Source organism: Emys orbicularis, chromosome 9 (genome assembly GCF_028017835.1).
Source record: "Emys orbicularis isolate rEmyOrb1 chromosome 9, rEmyOrb1.hap1, whole genome shotgun sequence".
Taxonomy (NCBI): domain Eukaryota; kingdom Metazoa; phylum Chordata; order Testudines; family Emydidae; genus Emys; species Emys orbicularis.
In genome coordinates this window covers 25,945,382-25,968,115 of record NC_088691.1, presented here as the reverse complement: position 1 = coordinate 25,968,115, position 22,734 = coordinate 25,945,382, and the positions used below count along the sequence as shown (strand labels likewise).

General features: G+C 45.9%; 1 protein-coding gene across 1 annotated transcript in view; it reads right to left on the bottom strand.

The window, feature by feature from the left end:
- Window positions 1-21,119, bottom strand: part of NALF2 (NALCN channel auxiliary factor 2) — an 84,463-nt gene extending 63,344 nt beyond the window's left edge. Inside the window, exon 1 of the mRNA XM_065411322.1 lies at window positions 20,304-21,119. Coding sequence (XP_065267394.1) covers window positions 20,304-21,119 — 816 coding nt within the window. The remainder of the gene's footprint in view (window positions 1-20,303) is intronic.
- Window positions 21,120-22,734: the final 1,615 nt, after the last annotated feature.

Here is a 22,734-nt window from a genome sequence, read left to right as displayed (position 1 = left end):
TTGACTGGAGCCCAGAGAGGCCAATGCACATGCAGTGAAGTGGAAAACAGCTGCCATATGGTGAGTGCATGAGATATGTACATGCTGCCCCCACCTGCAACCAGGCCAGGAACCGAAAGGAGGAGGAGCAGCTGAAGCCCAGCCAGTACAGATGAGAGGTTTATAAATGAAACCTCATTGTTACTTTCATTGGGGCACTTGGTACATTCATTTGAGCAATCTTTCAGTACCTACATTCTTTATCAGGGTGCAGCATGGGCTGCTCCCCACCCCCTGTACACCCACACCTGAGCATAAAGGGGAAATCAAAACAGAGGCAGTGTTCTTCAGTGGACAGAGCACTGGAGTAGGAATCAGGAGAGGTGTTCTCTTCCCAGCTCTGCCACCATGGGGAAAATCACTTCCCCTCTGTGCCTCAGTTTCCCCTTTGTGAAATGAGAATAGTGTAACTTAAGGAGATGCTCTGAGATCTATAGTTGAGAAGAGCTAAATGCTATCATTACTAACATCTGCAGCAGACTTAGGAGTCTGGACTTGCAAAGCTGTGGCAGGATTTCATTGCTTCTCTGTGAAGTCAGGGAGAAGGGCTGTTGCTCATTGTGTGTTAGTGACAATGGCTTCCATGTCATAGTCACTATATTGGCTGGGTCCTGCTGCTCCAGTCAAGGACTATCTGAGGCCCAACATTAACCTAACAGGAACAAATCTTACACTGAAGCCTTTCCCGATTCCCAGAGAACTGCGTAGAGAATAGAAATCACAGATGGAAGAGACCCATTCGACCATACCTCGTCTCCACCTCACTGGTGAAATCCTGACCCCACCACAGTCAACGGGACAGGAGTTTTGCTATTGATTTCCATGGAACCAAGATCTCCCTGAGGGGAGAAGCAGGAATGTTTTCTCCAGTATATTCTGCAATTCAGTTCAAGTTACATGACTAAATGGATGTCTAACCCTTCCCTTGAAGACTCATTCCTGCCTGGAAGATTTTCCTAGTAGTCAGCCTACATCTCCCTTTGTTTAAGTCTATCTGGTTCCTCCTAGTTCTATCCCTTGTCCCCCCTCCCCACAACAGACCCTTTCCCTTCTTGGTGTTTGGCCTTTCTGATGCTTCCAGAGGGGCACCAGGTTTCCCCTCTTCATCATTACTGTCCAGGAAGCAAGAGTTCTTTCCAGTTTTCCTCTTAATCTTACTGGAGGATCCTGCTGAAATCAGAGCCGAGACAAACAACCCCCATGACCATTCCAGAGATCGCAGGCCAATCTTAAATAGGCAAGGAGTCAGCTCTTCGGGGCAGGGACTGTCTCCTACAGTGTTTGTACAGCACCCTGTGCAACAGGAGCCCTGATTGTGATCCAGGACTTCCAGGCACTACATAACCGCTATTAATTAATAACAGTATTGGGTGTTCTACTCCCAAAGGGGAACCATTAGCTAATAAACTTAGATTGGAGGAGAATTGACACAGGGGCCATCTTATCCTCAACCAATCAGTGAAGGCTTTTTCTCCTGGGATAGTTCCAGTGAAATCCCAGCCTGAGAGACCCAGCACAGATCATGTCAGTGAATGCTGTAGCTTGGGACATTTCCAGGGGAGCCCCAGCTGGGGAGAACCCTTTCCTTTGGACCCTGGTGCTGTCTATATTTGTAGGAACATAGTGTCATACTAGCTGTGGACCAGTGGTCTGGTGTCTCACATCTGTCGGTGGCCTGTGATATCTTAGAAGATGTTGAAGACCACCCTTAAAGTGTTTGTCCAATTGCTGTACATGGCATGGGGAAAAATCCTTCTCATCTCCTGCACGGATCAGCTGAAGCATGAAGCTTGCTTACTCCTCCCTTAGCAAACCTGGTTGTTACTCGTCAGAGAAATCAAAAAGCTCCTTTTATATCTCCAAAATGATAGCATTTGACACTCCAGCCTCCAGGATTTCCTCAGACTGTGGGTGGAATATTTCCTTAGTTTAAGCTAGGGCTGTCATGCAATTAAAAAAAAATTAATCATGTGATTAATCGCACTGTTAACCAATAATAGAATACCATTTAAATATATTTGGATTTTTTCTATGTTTTCAAATATATTGATTTCAATTATAACAGAATACAAAGTGTATAGTGCTCACTTTATATTTATTTTTGATTACAAGTATTTACACTGTAAAAAAAGAAATAGTATTTTTCAATTCACTTAATACAAATACTGTAGTGCAAAGTCTATCATTAAAGTTGAACTTACATATGTAGAATTATGTACAAAAAACTGCATTCAAAAATAAAACAACGTAAAACTTTAGAGCCTACACATCCACTCAGTCCTTCTTCTTGTTCAGCCAATCGCTCACACAAACAAGTTTGTTTACATTTGCAGGAGAGAATGTTGCCCGCTTCTTGTTCACAAGGTCACTTGAAAGAGAGAACAGGCGTTTGCATGGCACTGTTGTAGCCAGCATTACAAGATATGAATCTTTAGTGCATCTGGCATGTAAATATGTCCCTTCTTGCTTCAACCACCATTCCAGGGGACATGCGTCCAGGCGGATGACTGGTTCGGCTCGGTAATAATCCAAAGCAGAGCAGACCGATGCATGTTCATTTTCATTGTCTGAGTCAGATGCCACCAGCAGAAGGTTAGTTTTCTTTTTTGGTGGTTCAGGTTCTGTAGTTTCCGCATCGGAGTGTTGCTCTTTTAAGACTTCTGAAAACATGTTCCACACCTCATCCCTCTCAGATTTTGGAAGGCACTTCGGATTCTTAAATCTTGGGTCGAGTGCTGTAGCTATCTCTAGAAATCTCACATTGGTACCTTCTTTGCCTTTTGTCAAATCTGCAGCGAAAGTGTTCTTAAAATGAACACCATGTGCTGGGTCATCATCCAAGACTACTATGAAATATATGGCAGAACGCAAGTAAAACAGAACAGGAGACATACAATTCTCCCCCAAGGAGTTCGTCACACATTTAATTAACACTTAAAAAAAAAAATCATCATCATGGAAGCATGTCCTCTGGAATGGTGGCCGAAGCATGAAGGGGCATATGAATGCTTAGTATATCTGGCACTTAAATACCTTGCAATGCTGGCTACAAAAGTCCCATGTGAACACCTGTTCTCACTTTCAGGTGTCATTATAAAGAAGAAGTGGGCAGTATTATGTCCTGTAAATGTAAACAAACTTGTTTGTCTTAGTGATTGGCTGAACAAGAAGTAGGACTGAGTGGACTTCTAGGCTCTAAAGTTTTAGATCATTTTGTTTGAGTTCAGTTATGTAACCAAAACAAAATTACATTTGTAAGTTGCACTTTCACGATAAAGAGATTGCACTACAGTACTTGTATGAGGTGAATTGAAAAATATTGGCTATCATTTTTACAGTGCAAATATTTGTAATCAAAATATAAAGTGAGCACTGTACACTTTGTATTCTGTGTTGTAATTGAAATCAATATATTTGAAAATGTAGAAAAACATCCAAAAATATTTAATAAATTTCAATTGGTATTCTATTGTTTAATGCAATTAAAACTGTGATCAATTTTTTGAGTTAATCACATGAGTTAACTGCAATTAAATCAACAGCCCTAGTTTGAATTTATCAGCCACTAACTTCATTTCAGCGATACCAATTCTCTTATCACAGAGCTAGATGACCCTTGCAGTCCTTTCTAATCCTATAGTCCAGTGGTTGTCCAAGTTTGGGTCACGACCCAGTTCTGGGTCACTGAATGCAAGGCACTGGGTCGCCTTGCTCCGCACCCAGGCGGCTGGCCAGTAAAAACTAGTCTCTACCTGTTTTGACACCACGCTGCGCCCCAGAAGTGGCCAGCAGCAGGTCTGGCTTGTAGGCAGGGGGTCACAGGGCTCTGCGTGCTGCTCCCACCCCGAGCACTGGCTCTGCACTCCCATTGGCCAATTCCGCCTCCACCTAGGAGCCAGACCTGCTGGCCGCTTCTGGGGCACAGTGTGGTCTGCAGTGCCAGGACAGGCAGGAAGCCAGAGCCCCTTCCTGCACCCCAAACCCCTCAGTCCCACCCCCAGCCCAGAGCCCTGACCCCCTACCGCACCCCAACCCTCTGCCCCAACCCTGAGCCCCCTCCTACATCCTGAACCCCTCCTTCCTGGCCCCACACCACATCCTTCACCCCTGCACCCCAACCCTCTGCCCCAGCCCTGAGTCCCCTCCCACACCCCAAACTCCTCATCCCCAGCTCCATTAGGTCATGGGCATCAATTTTCTTCAACTGAGTCTACAGAAATTTATTTTTGAAAACCACCGATCTAGTCTAACCAAGATTTAGACTCAACAAATCCTACACCATCCAGGACAGGTGGCTATCCAGACTCCTTTCAAAAACATCCAGTTTAGGAGCTTCCATGACCTCCCTAGGCAGTCTGTTCCATTGTCTTACTGTTAGGAAGTTTTTCCTGAGATTTAATTTAAATTTGCTATACTGTAGTTTGAACCCACTGCCTCTTGTCCCGTGTCCGTGGCAAGAGAGAACTTTTCTCCATCTTTTTTTATGTCAGCCTTTCAAGTATTTGAAGACCGATATCATGTCTCCCCTTAATCACCACTTTTCCAAGTTAAACATGCCCAGTTCCTTCAGCCTTTGCTCTTATGATTTGCATTCCATCTCTTTGATCATCTTTGTCACTTGCCTCTGGATCCTTTCCAGTTTCTCTACATCCTTTCTATACATTGGTGACCAAAATTGGTCATGTTACTTCAGCTGAGGCCTAACCAGCACCCAATATAGTGGTATTATCACCTCTTGTGACTTGCATGTTATGCTTCTGTTAATGCAAACTAAAATTGCATTTGCTTTATTTTTGCAACAGTATTGCACTGTTGATTCATGTTGAGGTTGTGATCCATCGCAATTTCTAGATTGTTGGCAGCAGCACTGCTGCCAAGCCAGCTATCCCGCTTCTGTATTTGTGCATTTGGTTTAAGTGTAGCACCTTACATTTGTCTGTGGAGAATTGGGATATAGAGGACAATGAAATTCAACAATTTATTAAGACCCCTTGGAGGAAAGAGATAAAATTCAAAAATGTTGGCTACCCCTCCAGCTTTGTGACATCTGCAAATTTGATCACTGTGCTCTCTATTCCTACATGCAGGTAATTAATAAATATGTTAAACACCGGACCCAGAACAGATCCCTGTGGAACCCCACTCAAGACCTCCTTCCAATCTGACATCATTCCATTAATAGTTACTCATTGTTTGCAGTTTAAACAATTATGTATCCACTTAATGGTAGTGCCACCGAGCCCACATTTCTCCAGCTTACTTATCAGAATGTCACGTGGGATGGGTCCAAAGCCTCGCTAAAGTCCAGGTATATTAGGTCCACCATATTCCCCCTAACCACCAAACCAGTTACTCTATCGAAAAAGGAAATCAAACTGGTTTGAAATGACTTGTTCTTAGTAAACCCATGCTGGCTGCTAGCAATTACCCCTTCATCCTCCAGATATTTGCAAGTTGAATGTTTCGTACATTGCTCTAGTAGTTTCCCAGGTACCGAGGTCAGGCTAACTGGTCTATAATTTCCCAGTTCCTCCTTTTTAGAGATGGGCACTATGTTAGCCCTTCTCCAGTCTTCCGAGACTTCTCTTGTCATCCATGAATTTGCAAATATTATTGCCAGTGGCCCCAAGATTTCTTCAGTTAATTCATTCAGCACCCTGAGGTGAACAACATCAGGCCCCACTGACTTGATACTTCAGATAGTGTATGACAGGGGGACTGATCCATTTGCACTAGACCAACTCTTCTTTAACAACCTCTACCTACTATGCTAAAGAACCCTGCATGTTGCTACGGATATCTTTTCTGCCCCTTTTTGGACCTTTTCCATCTTGGCTTAACATCTAAGACAAGGAGCCCATCACTGGGCAAAGCTATGATGTTCCACTCTTATAATATATTATATCATGGCTGGTGTTAAAAAAAGCAAGTAGAATGTTGGGACAGAATTAGCTGCAGAGGATTCCATGGAGCTCTCTCACCAGGTCTTAATTTTCCACAGATATCTTACAGTTCCGATCCCACAGCTGGCCTTCGCATTCTGGGGTTGGCTTAGCTCACCACCAGCTTCTTTGCTGTGGAAACTCAGCTACTTGTGGATGAGGCTCTCCTATAGCTATCAATGCAGCCACTCCCCAACTTACGCAAGGTACTCGGGAGACTTTTGGGTACATGTTCCTGATTTACGCAACAATTATTGGTGGGGGGGGAGGAGGAGGGAGAAAAACAACGTACGGAACTTTTTCGGTAAGTGTGGATTTGCGTAAGTCGGGTTTGCATAACCTGGGGAGCATCTGTATTGAAAAGAAAATTCAAGGGACAATTTTCTATAAAACCATGTACTTTGGGAGACACTAGGCTGAAATGCAAGTGGTGAGTGTTAGAGAAAATAACTGAAGTAGGATCCAGAGTAACCCATTACATTAGTGTACCCTGTCTGCTCAGAGCCCCGGCCTCCAGACTTAGAGATGCTGGGCAGCACCATAAATTCAATACAATTCACTAACCTAAATGGTGTGCATCTCTTCCAGCTTATTCCCTTCCTCCACCTCTTTATTCCTGTTTCCATACCTACTTTGGTCTAGTTCCCACCCCTCCCCCCTTTTGAAAAGCAGTACCTCCTCTTCTGTCCTCCCACTGTTGCCCCATTCTCTGTTGAGCCCCCCGACTGTCTCCCAGGTTATGTTGTCTCTCCCCTACTGCTGTTCTCTTTGCTCCCCATTGTCTCAGTGGGGTCACCCTAGCTCCCCTCTGCATTCCATTGTCTTCTCAACATCAACATTAAGTTCTACTATCATGGATGCAGCACTTTACAAACATTAACTCATTATTAATGTGCTCAGTGCTGACCATGTCCTTGGTACTGTACAATATACAAAGGTAAATGTAGTCCCTGCCCTGCTGAGCTTGCAGTCTGACAGACAGACCAGACTTTGGTTTTTTGTAAGTTCTAATGAGATAAGTAATAGTTAGCCCCCATCCAGGCCTGTATATCATGCTGTCCCTCCAATAGACCATCCAGGATAACTTACCACCAGCTCAAGAACATGGACCAAGCTCAGCACTTGAATTCTTCCCTCTCTCTCCTTTCACCATTGTTGTTGATTGCACCAGCTCCATTGCTCAGGCTTGCAATCTCAGGGACATCTTGGACTCTTCTCTCTTCTCCTCACCCAGCCAGGAAGTAAGTGCATCTCTGAATCACCCCACTAGCTCCTTCTTGCTCATCATATTGAATTTAAACTTCTCTCCACCTTCAGAACCCACACAATTCAACGCCAGCCTCTATCTCAGCTCCCACCTCTAATCTTGGTAACCCTAGCCCTCTTTGCTCCACCAGCAATATGAATCTTTAGATCTTAGTTTCCTTCACCCATTGCCACCTTTATGCCTGCTCCCATCCTTCCCCTCCCTATCTTCATCTACTACTCCCCCCCCCCCCCCCCCGCTCCTCATTCAATCCCTCTGAAAGGCTCACTTCTTCTGGAACGCTCAAAGAAAAGAATTAAGGGTTTAAAAAATGATCTAAGGGAAATTGTCCTTTCCGTGATCCTCCCAGCACATCTTATCAGTGTCTCCTAGACTGGAAGGTCTCAAGGGTAGGAACTGTCTTGTACAGTGGTGAGCACGTTGTTGGAGCTTAAATATAATAAATGTTTTAGATAACTACAAATTTGACTGTTTCAGATCCAGGGAAGCATTTTGTCATGCTTCTGTTTTGACCCACTGAGAGCATGTGCAGGTTATCTGGGGTCCCCAAGGGGATCCCACAGCCCTGCTGCACCATGCCCATTGGTTCCCTTAGGATGTGGGCCTCAGCTTCACTACAGGAAGGGATTTCAGAGTCCAGGCTGGGGGACTCCCTGACCTGAGGCACTGAGAGGCAGCTGAGCTTGGGCTAGTATTGGGAAGAAGAGAGTGATCTGAGCAGAACCCAGGACAGAATACGTTGGGGACAGAACAGCTGCCCTATGTGTGTTTTGTTTGATTTCCTTTGTTGGTTTGGAATTTACAGCCTGAGAAGCTGCAGTAAAGAAAGGCAGCCAGAGACTTTCATGGTTGTGTTGTTTCTGATTGAACAAGAATGATAAGAGGGGAACCCCAGAGAGGGTTTTATTGTTTAACCTGGGCCACCTGTGAAGTCTTTCCAGCTGCTCTAGCTCTGGCCCTGCCACACTCATTGAGCTGTGTAACTTGTATCATAGCATGTCTATTAATGACATGCAGCTTGGATTTAGCTTGAAATTTGGACAAGTGACATCTGGACAACAGAAAAATTGATTAAATCATCATGAGAGCTGTGCAAAAAACCCTCTCTGAAATGAAGCTCTTACCTCCTTGCACTCCATCACCTCTAATAAGTAGAGTTTATAGATAGGGAAAACTTGGCCAAGTCACATAACCTCTGCAGCCCATGAGCCAGAGAGGTTGTCAGTGGCAGCACTGAGACAAGACCACAGAAATCCCTTGCTCAGTCCAGATGAACTTGTTGCCACATGTTACTGAGCTGCCTCCTTGAGGCCACATTAGCTACTCAGCAAAGAGCATCTCAGCTGCCAGGGGGAAAACTGGCATTAGCTCCAGCATCAGCAGTTGTTCCTGCTCCTCACAGCTCTGAAGTCATGATCTAGGTTTCAGGAGGATTCACAAATGACAAACCCTATACCCCAGGAATGAGTTAATATCAGTTGGTTTTCATGGCTCTCAGCTAGGAAACAGCAGGAGACTTCTGCCCCCCACCCTCGTAAGCCCAAGATTGACCTTGCCAACTACAGAATCCTAGTGTCAGGCCCTGCCAGTGTGTCTCCTCTATCAGGCTACAGGAGAGGTTTGTATTGCGCTTTACAATATGCTTATCCAATGTGAATTTCAGCAGCCACCTGGCTGCTCAGTCTAACAATGACTTCAAGTCCATACAAAGTTTTACACTAGTCTCGGTCTTTCAAGAAAAATTAGTATGTCTAAACAAGAACCTTTTATTCAACTACCCCCTCCTACCTTTTGGTGGTTCAGGAAAAAAAAAAAAAAAAAAAAAAAAGTTGAACCTAGACATGTATCACTGCTGGCTTTGCAAACATAATTCAGCCTCCTCAGCCCATTTCTAGTTTTTAATTGTGAAATTATGTTTAGTATCATCAGCAAATGCCACCAATTTTAGAGGAACTCAATAGATCAGTGATCTAGAGGAGGAACTAACAAACATACAGAGCCTGGGGTTTCTGCTATTAACCTCTCTGTGCACTAAGAAGTAACCAGCCACATCTCTTTATTTCCTACCACACAATCAGTTCTTAATCCACAACAGTACTTTGTCCCAGGGTTATTTATTTTCCTCAATAACTTTTTAAAGGGACTTTGTGTTCTGAGTTAGTACTTAAAGCTTTTTGGAATACCTATTTGTAGAGGAAAATATAAATACAGGGCATGGCACATTTAAGAAAAATATTTAATTGTGTAATCAACAGAGCTAGAGAGCATTGGTTTGTTTGTCTGCCCTGAAAGAGGGCACCTCCAGCACTTCCATCTATAAATATCATGAAGAAGTGAGGTTCTTACCCACGAAAGCTTATGCTCCCAATACTTCTGTTAGTCTTAAAGGTGCCACAGGACCCTCTGTTTGCTTTTTATGAAGAATATTGACTCAGTATTGGCTTAAGTGGGCCAGTAGCACCCCCTGTGATTTATCCATCTTTATATTAGGCTATCACCCTCACAGCACTGAGCCTTCACCTTCTGAATTACAGCTGGTCAAATAAGGAAAAGCCAAATTTACCAAATACAGTTATGAATGCCAACTTCACTCTGCTACTATTCACAATGGAGCCCTGATCTTGGCTGGCACCTTTAGACACATCCATCATACAAAGAGTTAATAGCTAATTTGTCAGTAATCGGGTGACCACAGGGTATTTGTGAAAGCATTCCTAGAAGTTTCACACATTTTAGCACCAAAGGTGATTTTTCTGGTCATTTGTACCAGGAAGTGCTTAACTCATTATTCAGGATTTGTTGTTCTATTGAAAAAAAAAAAAAAATTCATTCATCCAGTCAAAGAGTAGCAGTATTGCCATGTGACATAAGTGAGCCTTCAGCCACCAGATAAGTAGCAGTAAATAATCAGAGTAAAGAGCTTGTTTAAAAAATAATTAAAAAAAAAATAAAAATAAAAAAAAAGCCCCACACACCAACAAAACCCATGAACTGAAAGTTGTTGGTCCATAATATTTGGCCAATTGTTATTAGCTATTTAGGGGCAGATTCTTAGCTGTTGTAAATTGGAATAGCTCTGTCAACTTCAATGGAGCTACACTGATTGACACCAGCAGAGAATCTGGTCCTCATATTGCAGGAGTGCCCAGAGGCCCGGACTAGGGCCTATTATGCGTGGTGCTCTACAAACACAGTCCCTGCCCTCAGGATCCTACAGTCTAAGGACACAGACTTGCAAAGACTTTTGCAATTGCTTAACTTCACACACTGTGAGCAGTCCAACATGGACTGGGATTCAGGTAGTAAATTCAATAGAACTTGTGTCCTTAACACCTTTAGACTCTTCTGAAAAAACCTCATCCATTGACTTCAAGAGAACTGCTCTGTGCATTCACTTACACACATGTATAAGTGTTTGTGGCACCAGGGCCTGAGAAGACAAGAAACATACCAAGGGTGGAGGAAAAACAGCCAATGTTAGACAGTCAAACACATATACACATTTGCTTTTTTGTTTGTCTGTCATTATGAACAGGAAGAGCAAAAGTCAATTATACACCATTGGCACTCAACCTAGCCATCACTAAGTGGTTTATAAGAACCAAAGCAAGGAAACACAGTCAACCTAAAATATCTAATTGCTACAAACAAACAAAACAGGTTAGAAGTTGTTTCAGATTGTCAGTAAGTGGTCTCCTCAGAGGCACCCCCTTGTGGTCTCATGGCAGCCATGAAGACAATTCCTCACATCAGTTTCCCCCTCTGAGTTCCTCAAACTGAGCTTAAAAAGAAAAACTTTTTCAATCCCAATAACAACAGCCCTACTTAGGGTTTGGTTTATTAACTTAAAACTCACATCTAAATACAAGAATCTTCCTTTCAGTTTGGTACAACCCAAACTGCCCTGGTCTGGTGCCTTACCTTAGCAGGCTAGTCCCAGCCCTTCCCAGCTGGAATAACTCCCTTGGTCTCAGGGTCTTCACTAGAGCTGCCTTTCTCACTCTTTATAGTCTCTTGAGCTTCCCTCTCCTCTCTGCAGCTTCCTGCTGCCCTGGGGAGGGGAAACTGCTGATCTCTGTCAGGTGTGCCTCTACAATATGCCCTCTACAAAGGGGCAAGCCACCCGTGACACAGAAACTGCACCTGACTTTGCATCCCCTCTGCCAATTTTTGTGGGTTTACAATTGCAGTTTCTTTCTTTTTATCCTTTCCCTTGTTGCTGTGAAATAGACCTCCACAACCAACTAGGGGAAACCAATTAACTGAGCATACAGGGGGGGCAGTGAAACTGACACTACACAAGTGCTGCCAAATGTACTGAACCAATAAAATAGAGAAAAGTATTTTCCTCATCTAACCTGTTAGCCATAGTGCTCGTTAGTTGGAACAGTAATAAGTAAAACATTTTCAGACAGAGTGTGGTTTTAAAGTTGATGGTGTCCCTCTAGAATACCAAAGTTGTTTGCAGAAATCAGGATAAGTTTATGAATGACTCCCAAACACAAAAATGGTCTAAATTTGCTTTGAATATTTTTGTAATGAATAATCTAAACAGCTCTATTCCTTATATAGAGACCCCACCATATTAAGTAATGTCCATCTTCTGGATCTGCAAGTGTGATTTTTGTCTAATCTTTGCTTGTCTTTTATACTGCAAGCTCCTGGGGGCAGGATCTGTATCTTGTAAGGTGTTAAACACACTGACACTTAGCAAATACTTAATACTGAATTATCTATACCACTTCCTGCAACACCTGCCTTTTTCTTTGCCAAGTACTGACCAGGCCCAACTCCACTCAGCTTGGGCTGCCTGAGGAGGGACGGTTGCAGCTGATTTATTAAGAAACAGTGACTTCTGTGTACCTACTTCTATTCAAACAAACCAGCAAGTGGTCAAGCACTCACCACAGAGCGCTGGCCTTTTAAACCATTCCATCTCTTCCTGTGCCCAGGAGGGCTGGAAAGGCTGGAAGGAAAAACAGGAGAGACAGATCTTGGAGCTGGGATTTACCTGTGAACCTACCACAAGAGAAGATGTTTGCTAACAGAGTCTATACTAGCTAAAGGCTCCTACGTCTCATTGTTCTGTTGAGAACATTTGCTAGCATGCACCTTTCTCCTTTGCGAGTTACAGTGGAATGCTATTCTACAGTTCAGGGCTCTGTTCTTCAGGGAAGGTGCCTCTAAACAATTGGATCAGGTCCCTGAACCTGACATAGGGCTTGTCAACACAGGAGTGTGTGTGTATGTGTATGTGTTGAACTGGATTGATTTGATGTACGTATGTTATTTAATTCACAGAACGTAAGCCATCATAATAGCATGCACACACATGGGACACTTGTTCCTTCTTTCAGTTCACATCATTGTGTACACATGGCAGTGCCTTGCTGTGGGCTAAGCATGTGGCATTTCTCAGAGGGTATCCCTTGGTCCTTTGCCACTCAGCAGTGGGCATTCAAGGATTTTCTGCATTGGAGGAAGCCAGATAGGTTCAAAAATTTTAAAAAATCCCATGATGCCACTGTCTTTGCCCATGCCGAACACTTAATTTTCTCAATTTGTGAATGGCTCTGGCGATCAGGTGGGAGATGGGCATCCAGATGCCTAAAGTGAGGCTACAGAGTGCTTGTCCAGAGGCAAAAACTTAGGGGCGCTCTGAATTTAGGCACCTGCTGTGTTAAGTGACAGCTGAGTGGGAGTTTGTGAATCACCGTGGTGCCTAACTATGGGATTTAGGAGCCTAAGGACCTTCATGGTTCACATCCAAGGTACCTATGGCGGACAGCAGTTCAAAATTGGTCAAGGCTCTCTGGGAGTTAGTTCCTCCCACCAGCTATTAGTTAAGGTGCCTGGGGGATTCTCTCCCTGCCTCTGTTGCTTTTGTGTTCAGACAAGAAGAAAATGAAACAAAAATAATAATGACAGGTTTCAGAGTAGCAGCCATGTTAGTCTGTATCCGCAAAAAGAACAGGAGTACTTGTGGCACCTTAGAGACTTAGGCTTTGTCTTCACTACCCGCCGATCCGGCGGGTAGCAATCGGTTTATCGGGGATCGACTTACCGCGTCTAGTGAAGACGCGGTAAAATCGATCCCTGATCGCTCTGCCGTCGACTCTGGAAATCCACCTCGGCAGGAGGCGGCAGCGGAGTCGGCGGCAGCGGTCGACTTTCCCGCGTCCTCACCGCTAGGTAAGCCGACCTAAAATACGCAACTTCAGCTACGGTATTCACGTAGCTGAAGTTGCGTATCTTAGGTCGGACCCCCGCTGCAGTGTAGACCTAGCCTAACAAATTTATTAGAGCATAATAGATGCATCCGAAGAAGTGGGCTGTAGCCCACGAAAGCTTATGCTCTAATAAAAATAATAATAAAATTAATAAAGTGAAACTCCTTAACTCCTTAACACTGCTTTTCTCTGCTGCTGCCCCCTTCGCCCACCAGACTTCTAACCCCCACTACCTCTCCCAGCCACTTGACCTTTACCCTCTGAATGAAGTGAAATGGACCGTTTTCACAGAATTCATCAGATTTTGTTCCCTTTCATGGAATATCAGTTTTCACATTTCACTGGAAATTTTATAGGTTTTGCTAAGGGTCAAAGCTGCTGCAGCAAAATTGGAGTGGCTATTTCTGGCTGATTTTTTTTTAAATAAACCAGCCAATAAAAAACCCAAAGTCACTGAAATCATTGGGGTTCCCTAATAGTTGCATTTGTGATATTTATTGATTTACATAGACCCTCTTGGAGGAAATTACTGGTGGGAGATGTGCCTCCACAGATGGAAGGGTCTCTGAGGAATTTTGTGCCAGTAGAGCTGGGATAGTATTGTTTTCTGGTGTTAGGTTTTCCATGGCTTATCATGAAAGACAGAAAGACATTAATTAGAGCAGTATTTCCCAAACTTGTTCCGCCGCTTGTGTAGGGAAAGCCCCTAGTAGGCCGGGCCGGTTTGTTTACCTGCTGCGTCCGCAGGTCCAGCCGATCACGGCTCCCACTGGCCGCGGTTCGCTGCTCCAGGCCAATGGGAGCTGCTGGAAGCAGCACGGGCCGAGGGACTTACTGGCCGCCGCTTCCAGCAGCTCCCATTGGCCTGGAGCAGCGAACCGCGGCCAGTGGGAGCCGCGATCGGCTGGACCTGCGGACGCAGCAGGTAAACAAACCGGCCCGGCCTACCAGGGGCTTTCCCTACACAAGCGGCGGAACAAGTTTGGGAAACACTGAATTAGAGAAAGGGCCAAAAGATTTACTGCTGGAAGACTGGATGGGCCAGGGATAGTGAATGAGATTTAGAGCCTTTCACCAGTTCCAGTGCAACCCCCAAATCATTACTCTCTGATGGCTTTAATGGCCATTTTGTGAAATGGGTTTGGTGGGTCTCAGTCCAGTTCCTCGTGGGCAGGTATCCAGATCACAAAAGCCACCATCACCACAACTGGCACTAATTGGCCTGCTTTCTGGCATTCTCTGCAGTGATGTCAAGGGCTGAGTGGGCCATGAAGTCCAAGTTACTCTCACACCCCTAGTGGGGGTCCTCTCCTCCAGGTCAGGCTGAAGGATGTTGACAGGAGCCACCATCTAGAGGAAGTTTGTCCCCCCTGTCTGTGCTGTATGTGTTGTGTGGATACAGAGACATTCCACCCTCCACAGCTGTCAGTGCAGCACCTTTCATCTGTGTTCAAGTCAATAAAAGAAAAACTAAAGCAACAACCAACCCTGAGTTGTGTCCTTTTAGGGGAGGCCCTTTGGGGTTCCCTGCTTCTGCCTTCCCCACTTTGGGTCTGTATCATTCTCTCTGGAGTCCCTCAACCCAGGGAGGGACAGGGGAAAATATGTCTCAAAAATTCCTCTCACTCTGCCTCACAAAAATGTTGTCTGCAGAGTCCTGCTCTCATCCCCTGCTGATCTGGAGCAAAACAAGGGAAGTCACAATTATTTGCAGGAAGCATTTTCCTCTGGTGAAAAAAGCATTTCACAGTAAGGATTAATGTTCCTTCTTGTTGCATATTTACTCAGTTCAGGAAAACTTGTATAATCAAAGAACCCACCAAATGAGATATGTGTTACTTGAACCTCCAAAATCTTTATGGCCAGGGTCCTTTTATACAGGATTTTTGCAGAAGCCACAGATTTTCCAATCGGATTTTGCTGCATTTTCCTTTAATTCTCACATTTTCGCTCTTTTTATCATTAAAAAAAACAAACATAAAACAAAACAGAACAAAACAGCTGAAAAGTGCTCTGCAATGTTGCCTAAATGCAAATATTCTCTGAGCAGTATATAGCCCAAAGTTATATTTTCAAATACAATGGTATTCAGCATTTGAATAGTACTTTACAAATTTAAATTGCTTTATACATTAATAGCTTGAATTTTCAGACCTGTTGAATAACCACAACCTTAGCTGAAGGCAATGAGAGCTGCACATGCTCAGAACCTTTGCAAATCAGGTCATAACTCACTAATCACCACAACTGATGAGTTAGGTATTATCTTCTTTTTGCAAATGGAGAACTCTAATGCTACTTTTCAAATATATCTTGTCAAACTTGTAAAACTGATGTTATTTGGTGATATAAATAATCACAGTAAATACTTGACAATCTAGCAAATTACCTGATATATTTCTTATTATCACTACCTTGACCCCTACATATTATTCTTTCTAAATTCCCAGGCCAAGCCTATCACCATGGTATCTGAGTACCCGTTTACATACGGATCTATTTCTAAGTGTTTAGACTTCAGTGGTGTCAGTTTTTAATCTAAGCCCCCAACCCACTAATTTATTTAGTACTTTAATCTGTTTATCTATTAAAGATTATTCCACAAAGCACATGTTAAACTCAACAGAGGTGGATGTTAAGCAAGTGCTTAAGTGCTTTGCTGAACTAATGCCAAAACCATATACTGAAAATGCCCAGGTAGATGGCCACTGAGGATTAATTAGACTGGGACTTTTCAGTTTGGAAAAGAGACAATTAAGGGGGGATATGATAGAGGTCTGTAAAATGATGACTGGTGTGGAGAAAGTAAATAAGGAAGTGTTATTTACTCCTTCTCATAACACAAGAACTAGGGGTCACCAAATTAAATTAATAGGCAGCAGGTTTAAAACAAACAAAAGGCAGTATTTCTTCACACAGCACACAGTCAACCTGTGGAACTCTTTGCCAGAGGATGTTGTGAAGGCCAAGATTATAACAGGGTTCAAAAAAGAACTAGATAAATTCATGGAGGATAGGTCCATCAATGGCTATTAGCCAGGAGGTGCAGGTATGGTGTCTCTAGTACCTCTGTAATTGCCAGAAGCTGGGAATTGGTGACAGGGAATGGATCACTTGATGGTTACCTGTTCTGTTCATTCCCTCTGAAGCACCTGGCATTGGTCACTGTCAGAAGACAGGATACTAGGCTAGATGAACCTTTGGTCTGACCCAGTATGGCCTTTCTTATATTCTTATATACAAAGTTCCCTCTCTATATCGCTCTCCTGATATACGTCTCCTGTGTTTTGGTTACTCACACCTCTGAATTCCTTTATGATAGTTACACACAGATAGTGTCTGACTTTCCTATAGGCCTTTTATCCTAAAGGATGCCGACATGCTTTTAAAATTATGCACACAGGAAATATACACATCTCTGCCACTCCGTACCTGTGGCTTATTGAGTCACCCCACCACCAACGCCTGCCCATTTGTCCCCTTCCCCCACAAATGTCTTTGTGCTTTCTTCCACTCTGCTCCTTACATATAGAACACAATCCCCACACTGATCCATAAAGCCACTACCTTCTCCCTCCTTAAGATACGCTTTGTCTGTGATGCCTATGGAAAACTGCCATCTGAAAATGCCCAGGTAGATTGCCAGTGGGGCTTGCTGATATCTATTTTATTTATTTATTAAATGATTCAGTACCATCAAGTTGTGACTGTAGCTAGTCTTTGCAGCCATGTATCCCTATCACTATTACCCTTCTCCTTCCTCCCCTATTCACTCCTTTTGGTTTTTTTTACATTTCTTCCATGACCGTGTCTTAGATTCTGAGCTTTTGGGGGGCAGAGATCATCTCTTTCTACAGGTCTGTAGAGTGCCAAGCACAATGGGGCCCTGTTCCTGACTAGGGACTTGGAAGCTACTGCCATAAAAATAATACATGGCAATAATGCAGTCATTTTCCAGTGGAATATGACAACAATTTAACAGAGCAGAGCAGCAATACAAAACAATTCAGTGTAAGCAGAACACCATATACCTTTGAAACGGCAGGAAGAATTTAGGCAGAATGTAATTACCCAAATTGGAATTTTCCCAGGACAACAGGGCTAACATCTTTCCAAAAAGGTTCATTACAAAAACTGTCAGGAAGTGATGATCAAAATCTCAATTTCACATCACCTGACAGATGGTACCTGCAGCAGCAACTCCATACGCCAGCACCGTACTAAGATGTTAGTTCAGTACTTCCTTGGGGGGAAGAGCACCAATTAATGCATCACAAGTTCCTTTACTGCAGCTCTGAGTTTTCCTTAGAGGTCTCCCATAAAAGTGTTGACCAAGATCAACCCTGGTCAGTTTGTGAGTGCTGACACAATCGCTCTGTGAGGTGATGTGGAAGCAAAGCCTTTGCTATAACACACAGACACTCTCTCTCCCCCAAGAAATTGCTCCGAGAAAAGGTTTCAGGTATAATTTAACAAGACAGTTACATTTCCTGGACATAGCAGCCAAAGGGAGATTGCACAGGTGAAGTCAGGAAATCTCATCAGAGTCACTCAAGAGCTGTTGAACATGTTGAAGTTCAAAGAGCCATGTCATGGGGATTAAGCCTTTATGTCATTTCCATGAGAAATGATTGAAGAGTTTCATGTAATTTACAAGGAATCTGGATGGACATTGGAATACATTAAAAACGTAGTTGACTACGAAAAAATAACAGGAGTACTTGTGGCACCTTAGAGACTAACAAATTTATTAGAGCATTTGTTAGTCTCTAAGGTGCCACAAGTACTCCTGTTATTTTTGCGGATACAGACTAACACGGCTGCTACTCTGAAACCTGTAGTTGACTACGGTGTGCTGGGAGGTTGGTTCCAATTGGTACTGGGGCAGGCAACTCTTATGCTTCTTGCATATGAAGTGATCACCTGCAGCTTTGGGAATAAATTCTTCTCCACAAGAGTTACAGCATTGCACAATTAGCTAAGTGCATTGTGGGTATTTTTGCCTTCCTATGAAATACTGGGCACACGTGTCACTGCCAAGGGCAGGATAAGGGCCTACATGGATTAATGTGCCCAGGTACACAAATGTATTTGGTTATGGTTATTATTTCTCTGTATTATAGCAGCACTCACACTGTGCAAGGCACTGTCCACACACTCACTGCTAGGCCCAGCCCCTAGAGCTCTCAGTATTTGGTCTACACAAGTCAAGTAGAATTCCCCCAGTGCCTGTCTATTTACTGCCAGACACTCCACTCCAGCCTCAGAGTCCAGGGGGATGTACATTCACTTTTCTTACCCTTCCCCATCATCACCCAGCATGGGCCTCAGAAGCAGCCCCACTGCGGTCTCTCTTCTTCCACCATCACCACCTGATAGGGCTAGCTCACCATGACTCAGTGAGGAGAACTGACAGAACTAAGCTGCCCCTAACCCAACCCAGGGGGGTAGCTGTGTGTGCTGATGAGTAACAGCGACCCAGGGGTCTGCTAAGAATGTAATCTGAGGCAACTAGAGCTGGCTTTGAGTGACTTGTCTGGCTGGGGTGGGGAGGGATTGTGGGGTGGCTGTAAATTCAGATGGAAAATGCAGGCTGCTCATAACACTGACTCTGCACTGCGCTGCAGGAGGATGGAGGGCTTAGCACAAGCAGCTCCAGGGGCCTCTTCTAGCAAGGGGAAGGGAATCATTCGTTCCCCTCCAACTTTTGGGAAACAGGGGGAAAGCGATTTGCAGAAATAGGTGGTTAAGAGTAAACAGTTCGGAGAGGTTCAAAGGCCTCGCCTCTGCTAACTCCTAACTCCCTGATCTACCAGCCACTTTCCTCGGGACACAAGTATGCAGGGACCAGGGTTGGCAAACGTCTGATTCTTCCCTTTCTCTGACTAGCTCTCTGGAGATCTGCCTCCCGGGCAGAGGACAATCCGAGAGAGCTGAGGGGGGGGGGGGGGGAGAGCCATTGTTCTCTTGGGTCACATCAGGTCGCCACTTTATTTCAAACACCTTTGCCTAATTATCCACCGAGAGCCCACCCCTCCCCCCGCCCTCCTGCGCAGGAGCGACACTGATTTACAACAGGCCGGATGAAGCAGCAGCCAATGGGCTCCCACACCTGTTCCGTGTGCGAGTTCTAGTCACTAGCCCAAAGTCTGGGCTGCGTGCATGGGGGGGGGACGCACTTCCATAGGCTTTGCTCCACTGATTTCCCGTCCAAAACGGGCATTTCTATGGGACTGAACTTGTGCAGCACCCGAGTTTACTTGACCAGAGGAATGTTCTCTGTGGTGGCATCCCTCAGGCTATCTGCCCCTTCCAGCCTCCTTTGTGGGATTAGGTTTGGAAAGCCCAGGTAGCCCAGGGGAATGCCACTGGCTTTCAGATCAGGAAGAAAGGAATCTGAGGACCCAAGGAAATGCCTTCTGCCAGACTGTGTTGGGTGAGAGGAAAGAGAGCATGGGGGACCCACCAGTGCTCGAGTCATACCCTCAGCGGGCTTTTATTATTATTATTTTTACCAGACTGAACGGTTTCATTCCCTTCTCCTCCTCCTCCTCATCTTCCTCCTGCTGCTGTGACTTTTGCCTGTATATTATCACACTGCAGGGCTGCAGGGCTCCAGCACATCCAAAGAGGCCATATCAGCATTAACCAATTCTTGTGAAAGCAAAAAAGTCCAACCAGCCAACAGACAGAACAAAGGAGCAACAAGGGAGATGGGGGAGGGGAGACTGGGACCCAGGAAAATGGTGTGATTTGCCTTAAGCTACTTTTCTTCTAGTGTGGTTTGGCAGGGGCTCGGAGGCCCCCTGTGCTTCCCCCTCCTACCTTGCAGTCTCTTATGCAGGATCTAACTGAATACTCTTCTGATTGCAAGTATTTCTCCAGCAAGAGGTCAAACTCCTCATATTTTTCCTGAGCGTGTTGGTCCAGCCTCTGATAAGCCTGGACGCAGCTGCTACACGCCTCTCCGTCCAGAGCACCGGCTGCAGCAGCCACGAAATCCACCATCAGGTTGTCCAAACTGCAATCCAAGCTGTCTGGGCCGGCCATGCCCAGCAGCAGGTCCCAGATCGTGTAAGTATCACAAAAAGAGAGGTTGAAGTTCCTAAAATAAGCCTTTAAGAAGTTTATTTTGGAGGAGGAAGAGGAAAAAAAAGAGGCTGATGAAGAGGAGGAGGAGGGGGGTGGCCTTAAGGGTACAGAAGGGAAAGAGCCCAAGAGTCGCTGCAAGGAATACAATTTGGTGCAAGCTGAGTCCAGATCGAAATGACCCCGGGCACCAGTGCAATATGGGATCGGAGCAGCAAATTTGGTCAAATTGCTTAAAAAAATCTCACACCTCCCCTCCTGTGACTGTTGATCCCCTGTCAGTAGGAAATGTGGCTGGAAGGCGCGCTGGCTTGCGTCCCCCCAAGGCGTCTGCATGGCTAAGCTCCTATCCTTGGATCTGAGCTTGGCTCCAGCACAGAGCCACAGATGATCAGAGAGGAGGACAGTGAAAAATAGAAGGGATGCCAGAGACATTCGCCATTTCTGTGCCCTCTCGGAATCAGCGCAGGGTTTGTCGTTTTGTCTTGGTGCACAACAAATTTTTAACACAGCGTCATCTTCTCTTGGATACATCCAAGCCCCCCTGATCATATTTTAGGGGCTGAGTGGGGGGGCTACTGCGGTCTCCGGTGTGGTTCTCTTTGCTCCTCTCCTCTTATAGACTCCCCCCAACAATGTCACCTACCTCCTCTGAAGCATGGTGTGATGATGGGCATCATTCTCATGGCTAGAAACAAGGAAGTGCCTTCCCCTCCTCCACCACCTCCACCTCCTCCTGGGCTGCTAAATGCTACCACCAGCCATTGCATGTTGCTGCGGGAAGAAAAATCAGCGCCACGGTCCTCAACATGTCCAGGCTGCTGTTCGCCAATGCCAGTCCATACAGCGAGCCCCTCAGCCCAGAGCGGAGCCAGGCAGAAGCATACTCCTTCTCCCCACAGTCAGCGCTTGGCCCTCCTCATCCTCATCCTGCCGGGATGCCTCGCCTCCTCTCCGCTCTCCTGCCTGCCTCTGCCCTCCCCTGCACACACAATCACTCTGCTTTCCTCTTTCTTTTTTGGTGGGCAACGTTTTTCCCGTTCCTGATCATCCTGGATCGGTGTCTCCTGTTTTCCATCCCCCCTCAATCTGTCGCCATCTTCAGCTGTACAGAGAACACCTTGAGAAATTGATCGGGGGAGGGGGGGAGACGCAGGGGGAGGGGGGAGGCGCGTGCGCGCTCCTCATCCCCTCTTCATCTACCCTGCAATTTGTTTTGTGCCTCCCCTCCCCCCAAACCCAGCCTCTCCATTCACTCCAGGGAGCCGTTCATTCATCGGATCCGCTCTTCCCAGCGTTCATTCAGGCGCCTTTCCACCCCCCGGCCCAGCCCAGCAGCTCGCGCACAAACCGCGGTGGGATACTGGGCACGCGGCGCCTTCGCCGGGGGACTGGTCCCTGCTGTAGGTGGCCTGTGCTCCGCGCTCTCCCCCTGCGCCACGGTGGCTGGCGGTCCCCGGAGTTCATCCTGGGGGGGAGGGAAGGGGGCTAATGTCTCTGTGCGTGTGCCACCGCGGCAGATCCTCCCCAGGCTCTCGGATCCAAGGGGCTGCGAGCCTCTTCTCTCCTCCTGGCCGCCTCCTGCCCCCCGCCCCCGCGCCTTGCATCTCCTCACTGAGCTGGAAGAATAAGTTGCCTGGATTCAGGAAGCAGGTCCCGGACCAAGCTGACATTGCTTCTGCGCGGGACTCGCTCTGCCACAGGCAGGCTGCGGGGCTGCGCTCCTGGGGGAAGACGCGGGGTGGTGGGAACGGGCGTCGCTGGCCACCCAGGGGCTAGCAGGTGCCGTGGTGCTGAAGGACAGCTCCTGCCACAGCCCAGCCAGACCCAGCGGGGGACGGAGGGCCCCACAGCGCCTTCCCTGGCATAGTGGGGTGCAGGCGGCAGCCTTCCTGTCTGTAGCGCCCCCCCCCCCCCGCCCGCGCTGGCTGCCAGGGTGCTAACGATTTGCTTGTGCACAAGTTTGGAAGCGCAGTGACATTGATCGGCTCTGGCCCAGCCCGGTTCCGTGTGTTTTCCCAGTAAACAACGGCTTAGAGAGGAAGGGAAATCCCTGGGAGCCACGATCGGAAAGGAATTCACAAGAGCTGACAAAGCAGGATGAGAGCGGAGCTGGAAGATCTGAGCTTCGTTACGTTTCTCAAAACTGGCTGGAGCCAGTTACCAA